The sequence below is a fragment of the Mustela putorius genome, unplaced genomic scaffold (assembly GCF_011764305.1).
Source record: "Mustela putorius furo isolate JIRA1106 unplaced genomic scaffold, ASM1176430v1.1 tig00000179_pilon_pilon_pilon, whole genome shotgun sequence".
Lineage (NCBI taxonomy): Eukaryota > Metazoa > Chordata > Mammalia > Carnivora > Mustelidae > Mustela > Mustela putorius.
In genome coordinates, this window is record NW_025421305.1 from 9,019,618 (window position 1) to 9,037,012 (window position 17,395).

The following is a 17,395-nucleotide window of genomic DNA, read 5'->3' on the forward strand; positions in this document are numbered from 1 at the left end:
GAAGGCAGTCGCCTCCCTTCCTGTTCTACACATAACAGTGTTTATTTCACCTTTACTATTGAATTTCTAAGTGCTTTTTAATAGCTGCATCAAATAAGTGGATAGTTCTTATAAATGACCGGTTAAATTCCCCTTAAAGTTTCCAAACCCTCTCTCAGATTGCAAACCATTGGGCATTTTGCTCTTGCCCTGATTTTTACAACAGCTTTTTTTGTATGTTTGAGATTTGTGGGTTTTTTTTCCCCCTTAAACTTATTATTTTAATTCTCTGGGAGATTTCTGTGCCAAGCATTTCTTATGATGTGACATGTTTTTGACCGTTTTTTAAAAATAGTATTATTTGCTTACATAGCGACCTATGGAAATTGGAAGGATTTTTGCCACAAAGAAGTAGAATAGTGAGACAAGCAGGCAGAGTGGGTGGATGGATGCATGGATTGGAAGGGAGGGAGAGAGGAAAGAATTTACAAAAAAGAAAGAAAGAAAACCACCAAAAGCAATACTTTTTTTCTGTGACATTATTGAAGTCACACTACCTACTTGTATTATCTTTGAAAAGTATGGATAAATCTGTCCAGATTTTTAAAAAGTGAGCTCAATATAAAATAATCTGTTCTTTCTTTCCCATATTCCTTTTTTCTTTTTTTTAAAAGATTTTATATATTTATTTGACAGAGAGAGAGCGCGCACAAGTAGGCAGAGCAGCAGACAGAGGGAGAGGGAGAAACAGACTCCCCCCTGAGCAGGGAGCCCTATGCGGGGCTAGATCGCAGAACCCTGGGATCATGACCTAAGCTGAAGGCAGTTGCTTAACCTACTGAGCCACCCAGGCACCCCTCTATATTCCTTTATCTTACTAACGATAACCTAGACTAGCCTCATAAGAGATGAGGATGTTCGTTGTCAAAGTAAAACGAATTTCTTCTGTTTGAGATTGGTCACTGAGCCTTGTTTTATTTTGTTTTTTGAAATCTGCTGGTAAACAGCAGTTAGAATCCCCACATGAGGAGCGCGTTTCTAATGCCTTACATTCCGTGGAGGTGGAGCTGCAGAAGTTAACGGAGATTCCGTGGCTTTACTATATCTTACACCCAAACGAAGACGCGGTATGTAAAATGTGTCCCACTTCTCTATAAATGCAGACTTTGTGACAATAGAATTTGAAAAAGAGATATTCAAGGGAGAATAAATTTCGAGCACCACTTTCAAATGTGCTGCTCTTGAACAGGCGAGCAAAGGCTTTTCCGTGAACAAAAGTGTCTCACAGGCTTCAGTCCATTTTCAGGAGTATGTAGCATCATGGTCTCTAATTTTTAACAAGTCACCACTCCAACAGTGTGTTGTGTTCATAACCTATTCCTGTGCTGGCTTTAAGATCAGAGTGAGGTTTCCTTCTCTTCACATCCTGAGCAAATCCCTTTCTTGCCCCACTCGAACAGGAGCCCCCCATGGATTGCACCAAGAGAAACAGCAGAAGCACAGTCTTTCGGATCGTGCCAAAGTTTAAAAAGGAAAAGGTTCAGAAGCAGAAGACAAGTTCACAGCCTGGTAGGTGATCCGCACTGGAAGGGAAAGTAGAACCCTGTGCAAAAGATAACTTATTAAAGCCATGTCACCGAGGCGATAAAAACGTTCTGGAATTATTTGTGGCAACCCCTGCACGTTATGGAGGTACTAAATGCACTGGATTGTACACCATAGGATGGTTAGAATGGTGAATTTTATTTTATGTTCATTTTACCACAATAAAGCAAATCCTGTCCCACCTAAAGTAATCCACCCAAACGGTAGGGGTCTATAGTAATGAAGTACACAAGAAAACAAGGTGGGCGCTGGTTTGCTTCTATCCGTTTAGTGGACATCCATGCATCTGTTGAGACGGTCCTTTGTCTCTCGTAACATCGGTGTATAATTTCTTTTTCTCCTTCAGAGTTTGAAGTCTACATCCCTTTGATAAAAGGAATGTAGAAACTTTCAGTTACTCCTTTAACTTGCTAAATAGACTTTTCTACCTAAAGTTACACATTGCCTTTCTCCTGTTCCAAGGACTTACTGCACCTTTTCCACCCCTAAGTCATCACAGTCTACAGTGACACTTGCATTCTCAAGCAAAGATTAAACTGCTTTTGGTGTTTTTTGTCTGGTTCCCTTTCCCCCTTGTCCTAGAAATTACTTTTAATGCGACAGTGTTGCCGAGGCCCCTGCAAGTTCTGTGTACATGGCGACAGGTGCCTTTCACAATCCAGTCACTTTATTATCCTTCCAAGTGAGCTAGCTCCTTTGAAAAAGTGATCTAATTTTTGACAATTGTAGAGCAGCTGTTGAAGGGCATTTTAAAATCAAATATGGCATTTTATTTTATTTTATTTTTTAAAGATTTTACTTATTTATTTGTCAGAGAGAGAGAGAGAGAGCACAAGCAGGGGGAGTGGCAGGCAGAGGGAGTAGTAGGCTCCCTGCTGAGCAAGGAGCCCAGTGTGGGACTCAATCCCAGGACCCTGAGATCATGACCTGAGCTGAAGGCAGAGGCTTAACCGACTAAGCCACCCAGGCATCCCCAAATACAGCATTTTACAACCAAATAAATTTGAATTAAGCTAATCAATGTTGAATAAAATGTATAAAACAATGATACATATTGAAAAATAACAGTGCAACTCCTCTTAGCAGTATTGACAGTTTCCAGAGGACCTTAAAGTGAGCTAACAACACATTTAGTGCTATCCTTGTTAATAATTAAAATCAATGAAGTCATTACTTGAATTCAGCCGCACCTGGAGTAAAATTCAGAAGCCCATGTCAGATTTTCAATTTTCATTAGCACTTGTAGCTAATTCAATTATAACTGATTTCATATGCGGTCTTAAGGAAATCATCAGAGTGTATTTGGATCGCGGACTGTTGATCCTAATCATGAGACGTACATATTTTATTTGGGTTGTGTGGTGTGGGTGGCTTGGAGAGGAAATTGAGCTGAAGGTAAAGGCACCCATGCACATCAGTGAATGTCTCTGCATAGTCGGATCTCTGTGTGGATGGAGAGTCTGTAACCTGCATGGGGGAAAAAGTGAAATTGGGGTTTCGTGGAAATGACACCTTTAACCTTTCCCTCTGCTGGCACTGCCGCTGTACTCTGTTTTGCATCTTCTTTGGCCAACCTTTGCTTTGTAATGCATTGAGCATGTAGAAATTATGGGGGTTTTGCTCTTAACTTTGGTAGTTCAAAAATGGGGCACAGAGGAAGTTGCTGCTTGGCTGGAGCTGCTCAGTTTGGGAGAGTACAGAGAAATCTTCATCCGTCATGACATCAGAGGGGCTGAACTTTTGCATCTGGAAAGGCGAGATCTTAAGGTATTTCCTTTGTGCTACTCTTCTGCTTTTGAAAATTTCCCTGCAAAACAGAATGCTCTCTCCTGCTCCTCTTTTGTTATATGCTTATAGCTTGGCTTATGTCCTGTGTCCTGCAAACGGTCAGTAATCTAATATGCATTGTCCTGTGGTCAGCGTTCTTTGTGTGCTTTTTAAACAAGAATGTCAGCAGTGTTGCCCGATCAAGTATCATTCTCTGATTATTACAGCTAAAGCTTAGCATGAAGTTAATCATTTTTTTCTCTGCATCCATTGTATGGCTATCCCTGTGCTAATATTTCCAAATAACCCATGTTTCCATCAGCTCATTTTATTGGATCAGCATGAAAGGTGATCACTGTTGCTGAAAATGACCAAAAAAACTAATAAAAGGTTAACCACTAAAAATCAATTCAAAATACCAGTAACAAAGTTTTCCTAATATGTGGAACTGGGAAAGAAACTCACAGCGGTGGCAATTGAGAGTCCTGTGATTTTGTTGTGTTTCTGACTGCCCTTTCAGAGCTCCCGTGAAAAACGAGACCATAAGTTCAAATACATTCCCTGGGAGCTACTGTTATGATTGAATTATTCTCAAAAAGAAATGTATTATTTTCTTTAGTAAATGAAGTAAAAAATCACGCTTCACTTTTGCTAGAAGGTGGCAGAGAGCCTATTTGTCATTTACTGCAGAGAAAGAAAATAATTAATTCACGGTCTGCAGCAGTTCCCTTTTATTTTCTTGGGTGGACACACAACATGGCCAAAGTAGACTATTCTATCCCAAGGTTCCGAGTAGAATTTTCTTATGTTGAATTTTCTTACCAAACAGTGCCATTTTTAAAATTCCAAGGTAATTTTAAATAAGTAAATAAGTAATAAGCAAGTTACAAAGTCTTTAATCTATGTTGGAGTGATCCCTTTCCTGTAGGCCAAGTTCTGAACTGCACAGGATTAGGATACAGTGATTTCCTAACAAATTCATGAACTGTTGGTGCCTTTATCTACAAATATGCTAGCAGAGATCTTGGAGCAATTAATGGGTAATATATAGGATTTTATAAAGCAGAGTCATACAGTCTTAGCACATTAAAAGCAGACACCACATCTACCTAAACATTTTTAACCAGAATAATAAAATAATAGATTAATTAATTACCCCAGTTGAGAGTCCTAAATCTGGGAAATAGAAAAATATACAGGGCTAGATTTCCTAGAGTAGAGGTTGACTTCAAAGCTTGGAATAAGTGCACACACACAAAAAAGGAAATGTAAGGGGTCATTACATCTAACATATTATGTAACGTCTTATATCCTTGTCAGGCAGCTACTGAATAGCTATCTTAAATTTATTGAATAGCGTAATATATTACGCCAGTCTCTCTAGGAGCTTACATTTAATTTGCCACAAATAAGCATAAATTCCAGGGAAAGACTGAGTGTGTGTGAGAATAAATAATTATATATGTATATATTACATATGTACACACAACCACAAACATACACATAACACACACACATACACAACGAGTAAGGCAGTAAGGCAGATATTCGCAGTTTGGCAAAACAAAGCTCATACACATAGGAGGTCAAAGTTGGAGTGATAGGACTTGGCTGGAGGAAAGAGTATGAGTAAAAAGGAAATGGGTAAGAATTATTTTTGTAAACTTTCTCTTTAGCTTTATCATGGGACTTATTGTTCTGCTTTATTTTTACTTTTAATGCAAATTACATCCCTTACCTTAAAACTTTTCTTTCAGAAATTTGCATTGACATAATCCTTTTTAACTCTTTTCCTTCCAAAATGGGGCTTTGGAGAATGAAAAACAAAATTATCTGGGAAGTGCCTGCTTTAGAGCAAAGCCATGAGGGGAGCAAATGAGCTTCCCCTTGACCTCTGGCTGTAGCTGTAAGAGGGAGCAGACTCTTCGGAATGAACTCTTTAAGTCTTATTAGAGGATCTCCTACTCCCTGTGTAACCTTATCCACTCCCACTGCTGCAAATATGGTCCATGAATACGTCTGTGGTTCACAGGTTTGTACCCCCAGCCCCGACCTCAATTTGGAAACTTTAGGATTTTATTACCAACTCCACTTGATAGTTGCTTGTCACACAGGGAGGGTTCTGCGGATATCTTAGTAAAATCACCCCTCTCTCCCTCCAGGCTCTCAAGCCAGAGAAGCCCACGGTCATACTCAGCACCTTCCTCTTCCTTATCCTTGTCCCCTAACTCAGTAAGCCTAGCACTGAGCCAGGTTTCTAGACTGCATCCGTTTCTCTCTCGGCTTTCCACACACCAGGGCACCGCTTGCCTGTGTGAGGCCAGGGTTCCTAACTGGACTTTCCGCTGCTACCCGCGCTCTCTCTAGCCCATTACCCACATGGCAGTCAGAGTGATCTCTTAGCATCAGATCACCTTTCCCACTTCTACTGGAATAGAGACTTGCATCTTTGGGAGGTCTACACGAGACTGCCCATTTATGGAAACTGCTGTGGAATCACTGGCCCCTTGCTGGGCTGTACCCCATCCACACTGGCCATGTTCCATTTGCCTGAAAATACTAGACTCTTCCTCACCTTTAGAGGTGCCCCCTGCTATAGCATGTGTCTCCCACTACCCGCCACATGGCTATCTCCTGCTCACATCTTAGCTGTTACTTTCTTACAGCAAGACAACTAGAGGTAGCAATGTGACAATGTAAAGGTGGGAAAGGAAAAATATTTCTAAGGTGCTTTAGGAAATAAAGAAACTTCTTGTATTATTCTCCGTCCAGGAAGACAGTAGCCAAAAGTGAGGAGCACCAAAGACAATGGCAAAGATGCAATGGTTTTGTTTGTGTGGTTGGTTTTTGTTTTTCTTTCCATTTGGAAAGTGGCATATCTGTGCCTAGAAAGGTAACTGAAACAAAGCATGTTTCTGCAAAATTAGACCTGTTCATCCAAAGAAAGAAAAGGCACATAATAAAGAATCTGATAAAAATAAATTTAAAAAACGGTAACAGATGTCACGGCCATAACTTTATCACAATATAACTCCTAGAAGTCATGAAGGTATTGAACTCAAAATAAAAAAAATATAGGTAGATGTTAGTGTAATTCTGTGGAAAACATTCATCTTATTACACCAAAATGGTAATTCTGAGTAGAGTCTGCTTCCAGCAAAGAAGTTTTTTATTCTTGAAAATAAAACGTGCATATGGCCTGAAGTAGAATATTTAGTATTAAATGTATTTCTTCATCAGATAATTGTTATCACAAAGCAGAAAGAGTATTAAAATATCCCACTCAAATAAATGCAACCGCAAATGCATTTATATTTCAGAGTTAAATAGCAGACCGCCGGCTCACTTTCTTTAGGATTTGGCCTTGCTTTGAAGTTCGCTATGTTAGCATAACTCAGGAAACACACAGTTCCTTGCCTTCAGACTGATTATGAATGACCTGGTGTCCGATGAGAAGATACTTTTTCAGGGTCAGTTGCATATTGTAAAAATGTGACCCAGAAATTATCTCAAGCTTGACAGGAGCACTTGCTATATAGAAAGAGTATTTTTCAGAAAGATTCAGAATTGTCAGTAGAAAAAAAGAATGGTCAGTAGCTTCGCTGCTATAGAATCAAAGAGCCCATAAAGTATATGGAAGAGAGAGAGAATGGGGGTGTGCACATGCTTACAATCGTCTCATCTACTTCATGTAAAGCTTAAAAATAAATAATGCTTGGGGTGCCTGGGTGGCTCAGTGGGTTAAGCCTCTGCCTTTGGCTCAGGTCATAGTAGGGTCCTGGGATAGAGCCCCGCATCCGGCTCTCTGCTTGGCAGGGAGCCTGCCTCCCCTTTTCTCTCTGCCTGCCTCTCTGCCTACTTGTGATCTCTCTCTGTCAAATGAATAAATAAAATCCTTTAAAAAAAAAAACAATGCTCTTTGCTTATGGAGTAGGACGGATATTTGGAGTATCATCTCAGACACATAATTTTGTGGTACCTCGTAATCTTGTTTTTGAGGCTGCTTTGGAAGCCATCTTTTTGCTATTTTTTTTTTTTTTAAGAATTTATTTGAGAGAGAGAGAACATGAGAGGGGAGAGGTCAAAAGGAGAAGCTGACTCCCCGCTGAGCAGAGATTCCCGATGCGGAACTCCTGGGACTCCAGGATCATGACCTGAGCTGAAGTCAGTTGCTTAACCAAATAAGCCACCCACGTGTCCCTTTTTGCTAATTTTCAAATATTTCAAGCCCTCTGTTTTATATACCAAATTGGTTTGACTTCACATATTAGCCAATCAGTTGTGCCTGTTAACCTTAAAGAAACTTTAGGGCTCGGGGGACTTCACCCTTTCTTTCAGTTTTTCGGGTCGTGAATATCACCACTGTCTTGTATACATCTCCTTCATTCCTGCAGCAAGGATTTATTTGCCAAGAGCCTGCTGTGCGCTGTACATTCTGGAATCATCCTCCCTCTCTGAAAACTAACTATTGAATTCATGGCCCTTTAAAGGAAGACAGTTCTGTAAGAAACAAGGAGGGTTCTGAGGGAAAGGAGCCACAAATGTTCTGAGGAAAAGCATCAACCCACAGTTAGCCAGGTTGAAGTAATTTCTTATACTTTTGTCTCGCAAAGTAGAAAGAATATTTAAACAGTCCACTCAAATCAAAGACTCTAAATGTAACCATAGATGCACTGACGTTCCAAATTTAGGTGATGGCCACTGATCTCTGTCTTTAGGATTAGGCTTTACTTTCAAGTACTATTTTAGGAAGAAAGTGTGTGGTTGCCGTAAGACTAGTTGCAGCGGCCCTGATGTTCTCTGAGATCCCAAAAGGACCTGTGTTTTGAAAAAGAAGAAGCAGAAGAAAAAGGAGACCCAAATTTTGACTCTGAAGAACCACCATTGTGTATAATTTCTGAGACTGTTACATTTCAGGGTTAGTGTAGGATGTGATTTTTTTTTTAATGTCAGGTTAGTTTCACTTTATAAACTGATTTTCATAGCTTATACTTCCTAAGTCATTGAATATAAACAATGCTAATTATGCTATTTGCTAATTAAATATTTAATCCCCAGTTTTCTCTTGTCAGTAAACGTCTTTCTTTTCCTTCTCCTTCTGTTTTTTTTCTTACCTTTTGTTTTTTTCTTTTTCTTTTCTTTTCTTTTTTTTTTTTTTTTTAGGACCTGGGGATAACGAAAGTGGGTCATATGAAGCGAATTCTCCAGGGAATTAAAGAGCTTGGAAGGAGCCCTCCCCAGGCTGAGTTGTAATCATATTGGTGCTATTCCTTGGAAGGGAAGTTATTGCTACTTAATACAAAGCTCTTAGAAGCAATGGTCTGTTTCTGTACTTTTCTGCCTGGAAAGCAAGTACCAGGGAAGCACCTCTATGGCTTGATATCTTGCTGTGGGTGAAAATTTTCATTTGAGGTAATGGGAAATATTTTTGTGCCAAAAACATATACATTCCACGAAGCCATTTACTTATTGTGCAAACTTGACGTGTTCAGATATGCTCATCTTAGTAAGAAGGTGGGAAGAATCCGAGATAATTGCGTGGTCTGAAGGGTGGAAACGTTTAGTTACATTGTACTTTCCTGAAACTTGGTCAGATGAAATGTCCTTACCATATGACTGCATAACAATATGTGGCTAAAACTTCTAGTTTTCATTATTGGAGGCATTGGCTTCTTCCTTAAAAATCACTGGTTAGGAGACTAAGATATACATTAGTTTGTGTTTTGAATGCTAGTTTGGGTGTCAACTGAGATTTCTAGCATTCAGTGGTCAGGGAACATGGTTGAAACCCCTCAAATATTATGAATGAATGCAGATCTTAATGCACGGCATTCCTGCCTGACTGGTCTTTCTTTTTCTTGCATGTCACATGTAATATCGTAAAACTTAGCTTTAATGTCAGCTTTAATGGAATTTAATTTATTATTACCGAAGTTACCTTTTTGTTGGTTCAAGGCACTTTTCTGTTCTTTGATGGGGGCTTTTGGATAAATATTCTGTATTTAAGAATTTGTGAACATGTGTCTGTGCCATAATCAACAAATGATACACATTTTATGCAAGCCAATTCAATGTCACTCTATCATCAACAGTAGACATGCGCATTAAGAAACTCTGGATATTTTTATAAAATTACATGTTTTGTTGCTGAACTAAAAGCTTATTATAGCTTCCTAAACCAAAATTCCCACATTTTGTTATTCTTTTGGTTTAATTTAGTATTTATTTAATACTCTGTTTGCATTTATAATATAGTGAGCTATTGACATCCAGGAGTTTCCCCGAGGCCTCAACTGGGATTCATATACTGATTGGTCACCCAGACTTACCTGCTAGCTAGAGTAACTACTGATAAAACTTCTCAATGAGAGATTTAAATTTTTAAATTTTTTCTTAAGGGCTTTATATTATTATTATTACATTATTATATTATTATTATTATTATCTCACTTAATTCTTATATCAATTAGATAGCATTTTCCTTTTCCTAAACCACAGTACTTCAGTGTAAGCTTATTAGGAGTCAACCTTACAATTACCAAATCTTTGAAAGCCAAAGGCATACATGTCAAAAAGTCATAAAAATATCCTTAAACAATCTTTCTTTAAACATTATATACCAAAAATTAATTGTAATATTTAAAAATCTTCTATATAAGAGAAGAAAACAGGGTATTGACCCAGTGGTGACAATTTTCATGAAGTAGCCTTCTAAGTAGGTGCTCAATAGAAAAACATACACACCCATGTACATATACGTTTCTACGTGTCTATACACACATGCATGTACATTCACACTTACGTATGCATCATCTTGAAATATACTCTCATTGATATTTTCTGGACAATTATTTGTCACATGCCTAATGAGAAATATTATTGAGAAAGCATTTAAAAATGAACACTGTCAAGCATAGAATTTCATTATAGCAAAGGAGTTTAAATATTTGACACTTTAGTCTTATTTATAAATTGGGCATTTAAGTACCAGCAAAATCACAAAATTTTGATATCTTAAAAATAAATGAGCCTGGTGGGTTCCTGACCAAATGTGTCTAACTATATGTTTTACCTAAGTTGTGAATAAATGGAAATTTCCCAAAGGGAATTACATCAAGTAGCGTGAAAGAGTCAGAAGCTACTCATTTAATATTATAATGTTACCCACACTTAGGAAATCAAAGAGCTTCTTTTATAGTCTTCACCTCTCCAGCCCCTTAAGGTATCCTGCTTTTCTAGACATTTCCCTATGAAATTAAAATGGAGATGCCAGCTGTCAGATCAAGATCCCTATCCAGCTCTACCAAAAAAAGAAAAGTAGGGGCAAAGAGGCAAGGAACTCCTGAGAATAATTAATTAATATAAAAATCTTTACTGATTTTCATTCACCCAAAATACCCCTTTGCCACTAGAAAAGATTTAAGCTATTACACGTTCAGAATTTGAGAGTAAGATGAAGATAATTAAATTTTTTGTTTGATGCTGATCTTTTTACTCATAGGTAATAACTCTTATCTATGCTGTAAAACCTCAATTAATGGACTCTTTAACTAGAATTTTCTTGCAAATGGCTTTTGGATGAGGGAAATCCTTTAAGATGACAATTTTGGTATCTTTTTTGTTGTTGTTAAATAAGAGAAATTTTTCCTGTATGCTTTGTCTGTGCATGATGGATGTAGGACCCAGATGACCTTATTCATATCTGTTGGCCAAGATGGTGTCCTCAGAGCCTCCCTAGGTGCCCATTAGCATCAAAGAGGAGCCAGCTTATAGTAGATGTGGCTAAGAATAAAAAGTAGGAAGAACTGCTCTCTGGAATCTGATCACAGCTCAGGGGAGTGCAGGTGGGGCCTCTGTACCTTGATCCATTCATAAGCTGAGCTGAAAAGCTTAACCCTGCTCCCAGTTGCCTGCTGTAACTGCCATTCCACTGCTAGGCTCTCCCACACCTGGATAATTTGGAAGGGATGAAGGGGAATCACAGCCCAGCCAACATCCACTCCCTTACAGTCTTATTTTCCTGAGGAAGAATTTGAGACAGATGTGCATGTGTGTGTGTGTGTATACATATATATATATATATATATATATATATATGTGTGTGTGTGTGTGTGTGTGTATATATGTGTGTGTGTATATATATATATTTTTTTAAGATTTTTTTTTTAAGTAATCTCCACACCCAACGTGGGGCTTGAGCTCACAACCCCAAGACCAAGAGTCCCATGCTCTACTGACTGAGCCAGTCAGTAGAGCATGGGACTTCCAAGAAGGAAAAGGACAGGGTCAGGCCTAAGTAAAATTTCGAAGTGTGCACCCCGCCCCCCCCCCACTTTTTTTCCCCTTCAGTATTACTCCACCTCCCTTCTCACCTCCTGGCTTCCCGTCTCCCACATGGCCGTACTGTGACGGTTGCTCAAATCCTCACTGCCATCTGCTACCCTTTCTTCATCAACTCCCCAGCTAGAAAATGACCCCTTTCATCTCTCCCCACTCAAGTGCCCATTATGGGTCATCTGAGCAAAGTGTTAGGAAGAGAACAATTTAAAGAAACGAACTTTACAGTTTGCGTTTCATAAAAGGAAACCTGGTAATCTAAATAAATTGGTGGGTTAGATAATTTGGAGACTGTGATATAGATCACTCTGGCTGAGATGAGATGATCTGTGAATGTCCAGACCTGTGTTGTCCGATCTTGTAGGGACTAGCCACATGCGGCAGTTTCAGTTTACATTGATTTAATTAGAAAGTTAGTTTCTCAAATGCACCAGCCACATTTCAAGTGCTCAGTCACTATGGTAGACAGTACAGATGTTGAACATTTCCATCACTGCAAAAATTCTACTGACAGCACTGATCTAGATCATTGCTACTCAGATGTGGTCCATGGACCAGCAGCATAACACCTGGGAGCTTAGAGAAATGCACTTTCAGGTCCATTCTGGACCTACCAAATATCAATCTTCTTTTAAACAAGATTTGTCAGTGATCAGCGTGGGCCTAGCCACATTTTAACTCTCCCAGCTATTAAGGATTTGAGTTCTTCAAAAAGCCCGTAGAATAGCTCATTCCCCAACCCACCACTTCCTAGAAATGCCAGAAATGAGTTTTAACTCCTTCATCATCCTCACTGAGTTTTCTTCTCAATGTTTTTTCCTGATTCTGGTTCTAGATAAACCCTGCCTACCCATGGGTTTTATTTTGGTAGCTAAGGTAAAATAGGAGATTGGCTGACCAACACAGCTGGCCCCTCTCCAGCTCCCCATGTCACAGTTGAGTCACTAAGAATCCACTTCTGCTCAGTTTCTTGCTCATGTGGCATTCTCATTTGTTCACAACTTAAGTCACAGGGAACATTTCAGAAGAGTATGTACCGAGATAAGTGAAGACCGGGTCAGTCTCCTACAACTTGTACATTTCACTTTCTCTTATCACTAGATTATCTTGTTGACATAGTTCATACTTGAGGATACAGATAGCACATGCACACAAAATGAGTAACGAGGTGTGGGAAAAAAAAAAAAAGAAAGAGCCAAAATGAGTGCAAGTAAACTGAACATGTCATCAAAGCCCTCAAAGAGGGCACATTTTGCTGGACTTTTTTTCTTATTATGCCAAGTTGTTTTGATTTTTCAGACAGTTAATTCTGTAAAGTAGTGTCTATGATATATCATATTTTTGATCCTTAAAATACAAATTATTTAATTCTCTAATAAGATCTTTCCCAGTGATTTATTGTCAATACTTAATCATTTTTACATACTGATATCATTTACCAGAACATTACTGCCTAGAGATTCTTTAGCTAATCTTAAGGAATAAAGAGGGCACTACTTTAGTCCTAATAGGAGTTATTTTTAACAGGATTCAAGAAAGAATATATTCATGCAAAGCTATGACTTAGAAAATTACAGTGGAAATCTCTATATACATCATTTATTAAGTAAATTATCTATTCTGTCAGACTGGGCTGAGATACAGTGGACTTTCACATTATACAGATATGAATTCTTAAAGGATAGAGTTTTTCGCTGAGCTCCATAACCGTCACATCTCTCAGCCTTGACCATTAGGATCTCTCCTTCCCTCTCCTGGCAGGATGAACTCACCCTGCATTTTTCAGATGCAAACTAGGTAAATTGGTTCAGTGTGTGATAATAATCCAAGTGGCAGTTTTAAAACACCAAGTTTTTATAATCAGTTGAAAGGACTGAACCGTGAAGATTCTTCACATACTAACTACTGTTCAATGGCATAACCTCCCTGGCAGTTCCCACGGTGCTTGGCAGCCACTGTTCCTCCCTCTCTGGCTTGCCCCCCACCCAGTATCATGGGGCCTGGGACCTGTTTGTCTCTGCTAGGCATCTCCCCCAGTGACTTTTGTATAATGATCTCTCTGTCAAATGGTAATACAATGCCTTCGCAGTAGGATGCCTTCCTAAAGAAACAACCAAAACTTCAAAAAGGCAATGACTATTAGTTTTTTTAATACCCAAAGCATTCTTTACCTTTATTATTGCTTCTTTTTATTATTGTCTCCAAATTTCGTTTAGAGACATTTCTGTGGGCAGAAAAAACTTTATTAAAGGTTTATCATTACAGAGAACAGAGAGATAAAAGACAGCTGGACTGTATGGATTTGTATACTTCTTTCTGTTATTTTCAGGAAAATAAGTTTGATAGCAACTGAAACTGCACTAAACTCAGTTACAGTGTTTTAGATAAAAACCCATATTGCTACTGTAGATGAACAGACTGATTCCCCTTATGTAACTAAGCTATTCTATTTACACATCTTTATATTTTATCTCTTAATTTTTGATACACACCCAAGTTTAGATTGGAAAAACGGATACCAAGCCACTACTTAAAAGCTATAAAAGCTCCACATAAAATATTTCATTTTAGCTACAAGTTATTCATTGCATAGGAATTTATAAATAGTCCGGGTATTTCATAGGAACTGCATTTCAAGAGTAAATTAATCTTATCTAAAAACATAGGGATACTTTTAAGATGCATTAAGATAAGTTCCATATTCAGTTGATGATACCATTGAAGTAGGATAATGCAGTTAGATAAACAAGCTAAAAAGAAAAAAGAATATATTTTGTGGTCCTTACTGTTTGCACTATTGTTTACCACAGCTTAGCCATATCTGTTTGTATATTCTAAGTATTAAGCTGATATGTAGCTGAAGATTTCTTACAGTTCTGGTAACTGGTAACTAGTGCTGTGAAAGATTTTGGTATTGTAACCTTCCCAGTTTTGTGAGTTATATATTGTATATTGAAGATGACTAATAAATTGGAGTAATATATTTATCTAGAGCTGGGAAAATATGATAATTATTTTCAAGTCTTCAAATAAGTTGTATGGAATTTGTTTCTTCCTCTCAAGTGAGATACAAGTCTCACTTTTATGTTAAAATGTCTATTTATACAACAGGTTTCTCCTTTTACTGGTTTTATTAATTTTCATATTAAAATTTTTCTTATCTTTTGATACCACAATAATTATCATGCTGGTTATTCAGACTGCCAAGATGTATTTTAGTTTGCGGGAATTTTGGCAGACAAAATATTTAATAACAAACCAGCTTTGTATATTTTGTGGCTTTGGGGGCAAGAATTTTATCTTCGAAACTCTATATGAGGCAGTGCTGATATTAACAAAGTCAATGATAAGACAGTATTACTTGTGATCATCAGTAGAAGGTTTTCTCAAGTTGTATAAATCAGTGCATTTATTTATTATGTTGTAAAATTTAATCTTTATGCAAAATGCATATTCTAGCTCTTTTCTTTGTTACTGCTGTTGCTTAGAGTGTAATAGGTCTGTTAATGATTTACTTATGTACTTGAAGTACTCATTTCTGTCAAACAGATGCCCAGTTTTTTTCCTTGTTAAAAAAAAAGGTAATCTTTTTTACCATCATCAATAACTAAATAGTAATAGGGATTTGTTAAAAAAATAACTTGCCTATCTAAAATAAATACAGAAAAGGGCATAATGCCAAAATGAAATCAGCAGTATTAAGAATTTAATATAACCAAGGGATTCACTGTGCCATATTTTCTCAATATATATTTTATCTTCAAGTCAGAACTATTTTTGTGATAAACTTTCTGTTTTGCTTGTAAAAGAGATCTCAGTGATTGTATGCTATTACACTGACTATTCTAACACTGACCCCTGAGATTCACCAACTTCTAGGGCCCAGCTTTAGATTCCAGGGTGTGCATTTTTAAGGCATGTTTGCATTTGACTGGTCTACTTTACAAATAGTAACCTTGACAGATAATGCTTTATTTGTTTCTGTCAGTTAAGTCTGTGGGACTTGAATTTGAGTTTTGAGTTACTTTTGTTTTTAAAAGTATTCTTTGTTCAACCCTTTAAAAAACTAGAAATTTAAAACACAAGGGCATAACCTCCCACAGGGAATAAAGTCAGGTGTTTTTAGGAAGAAAAAAAATGTCCTGACGTAATGTGAGGCAATGTTGTACACGAAAAGAACCGATTTAACAGGTCGCAAATTCAACCATTTATGGTTTTACGGTGTGAGCAATGGGTAAACTGTGAACTGCTTAAGATCTATAGTAGGAGATTAAGAATTAATTTGCTATAGTTTTAAAGAGAGTTTTGTGTTAATTTTACTGTTGCACAAGCAATTATTGAAGGCAGGAAAAAATAAGAGAAACATCATATTGAAATATGGAAACATCATAAAGTAAAGGGAGCTCGAGCTGGTAATTTGGCCAAGATTTGGAATGGGTAGTTTGAACATAGATATTTTCCACCTTATTTCATAGAAATGCAGAACATGTGTGAGATGAATGGTAGGCACAATACCACAAAACCCAAAAAAGTCACAGTAGTCCAGTCTGAGACTGGACCTTTGTGGTATCAAAATAGCCAGTGAATTCAGGGAGCTCATTCTATGGTGGCAGGTTAGAAGTCCGTGAAGAAGGCAGTTTGGATGACCTCATCGTTTGTGTTTATCACATGAATCAAATTTCTGTGCTTTGTCAACTTCGTGATTGACAAAAATTAATTGTCAAAATTAATGGTATTGTAAATAGCTGAATCACATGATTCTGGAGTCGGAAATGTGGTTTAGATTTATTTGGTTCTATAACTGACTGTGACACTGGCTCACTGTGTCTTTTCTCCAAACTGTGTATGTTTTGGTGTTTCAACATTCCCAATTAGAAACGGCACACAATATTATGAATTTTAAGTACTTGGTAATTTTTCTTTTACAGCAGAAATTATGTATGTGAGAATCATGTTTAAATTTGCCAATTCTTTCCAGCTGTCGTTTGATATACAAAGGACTTCCAAAGCTATAGTATGAAAATTTAAAGTCCAAACTAAATCCCTGATGTTCAGTTTGCAAGGAGAGTGAAGTTACATTAATACTGTCCATACCAGAGTAAGTTATGGGAACTTTCATCTCTGTACTATAGGTTCATATTATTCATTCACTCCCACTTCTAAAATCTTCCGAAATATAGAGAAATTTTGTTTTTTCTACACTCAACCCAAACAACTATTTTATAGTAGCATATACTTTTTTTTTTTCCAAATGAGATCTTCATGTCTTATCTTAGATTAATTCCCGAAAGAGGAAAGTGACTCCTTATATCAGTGGTTACCAAAATGAAGTACAGGACTTTCTTGTTTTACCCTGTGATGTCACTTACTCTCTGTACTAAGTGAATTCTGAATGTTTCCCCTGCTGTTTGGTCTGAAGCTGGGTCATTTGCTTCCATTCTTTGGCTGCCCAATGGAGCTCCTTTATGCAAATTACCTTCCCAACTTCCTGTAAGGAAACTAGGGATTGTTTTCATTGTTACCATTATGGAAATCTGAGTACAGTTAAAGGGGAAAAATCAGAATAGTTTTGTTAAAATTATTAAACATGGGATGAATACTGACTTTTATTTTTTTTACCTGACATTTGAATTCAGTCACTGACTGATACTGAAAAATTTTGTTCCTAAATCTGGTATTTATTATGGCATACTATCATAACTCGAAG

The 17,395-nt window shown here is 37.5% G+C and overlaps 1 protein-coding gene across 10 annotated transcripts in view; it reads left to right on the forward strand.

The window, feature by feature from the left end:
* The window catches only part of DGKH (diacylglycerol kinase eta), a 203,030-nt gene that overhangs the window by 168,100 nt on the left and 17,535 nt on the right, over positions 1–17,395 (forward strand). For 8 of the 10 annotated variants that reach the window (XM_045076628.1, XM_045076624.1, XM_045076630.1 and 5 more), the window contains 4 exons: positions 987–1,106; positions 1,440–1,548; positions 3,221–3,351; positions 8,515–11,003. In XM_045076628.1, coding sequence (XP_044932563.1) covers positions 987–1,106; positions 1,440–1,548; positions 3,221–3,351; positions 8,515–8,604 — 450 coding nt within the window. In that variant the 3' untranslated portion in view covers positions 8,605–11,003. Of the gene's footprint in view, positions 1–986; positions 1,107–1,439; positions 1,549–3,220; positions 3,352–8,514; positions 11,004–17,395 lie in introns of those variants that run through there. The other 2 variants (XM_045076631.1, XM_045076632.1) reach the window with 2 other exon arrangements.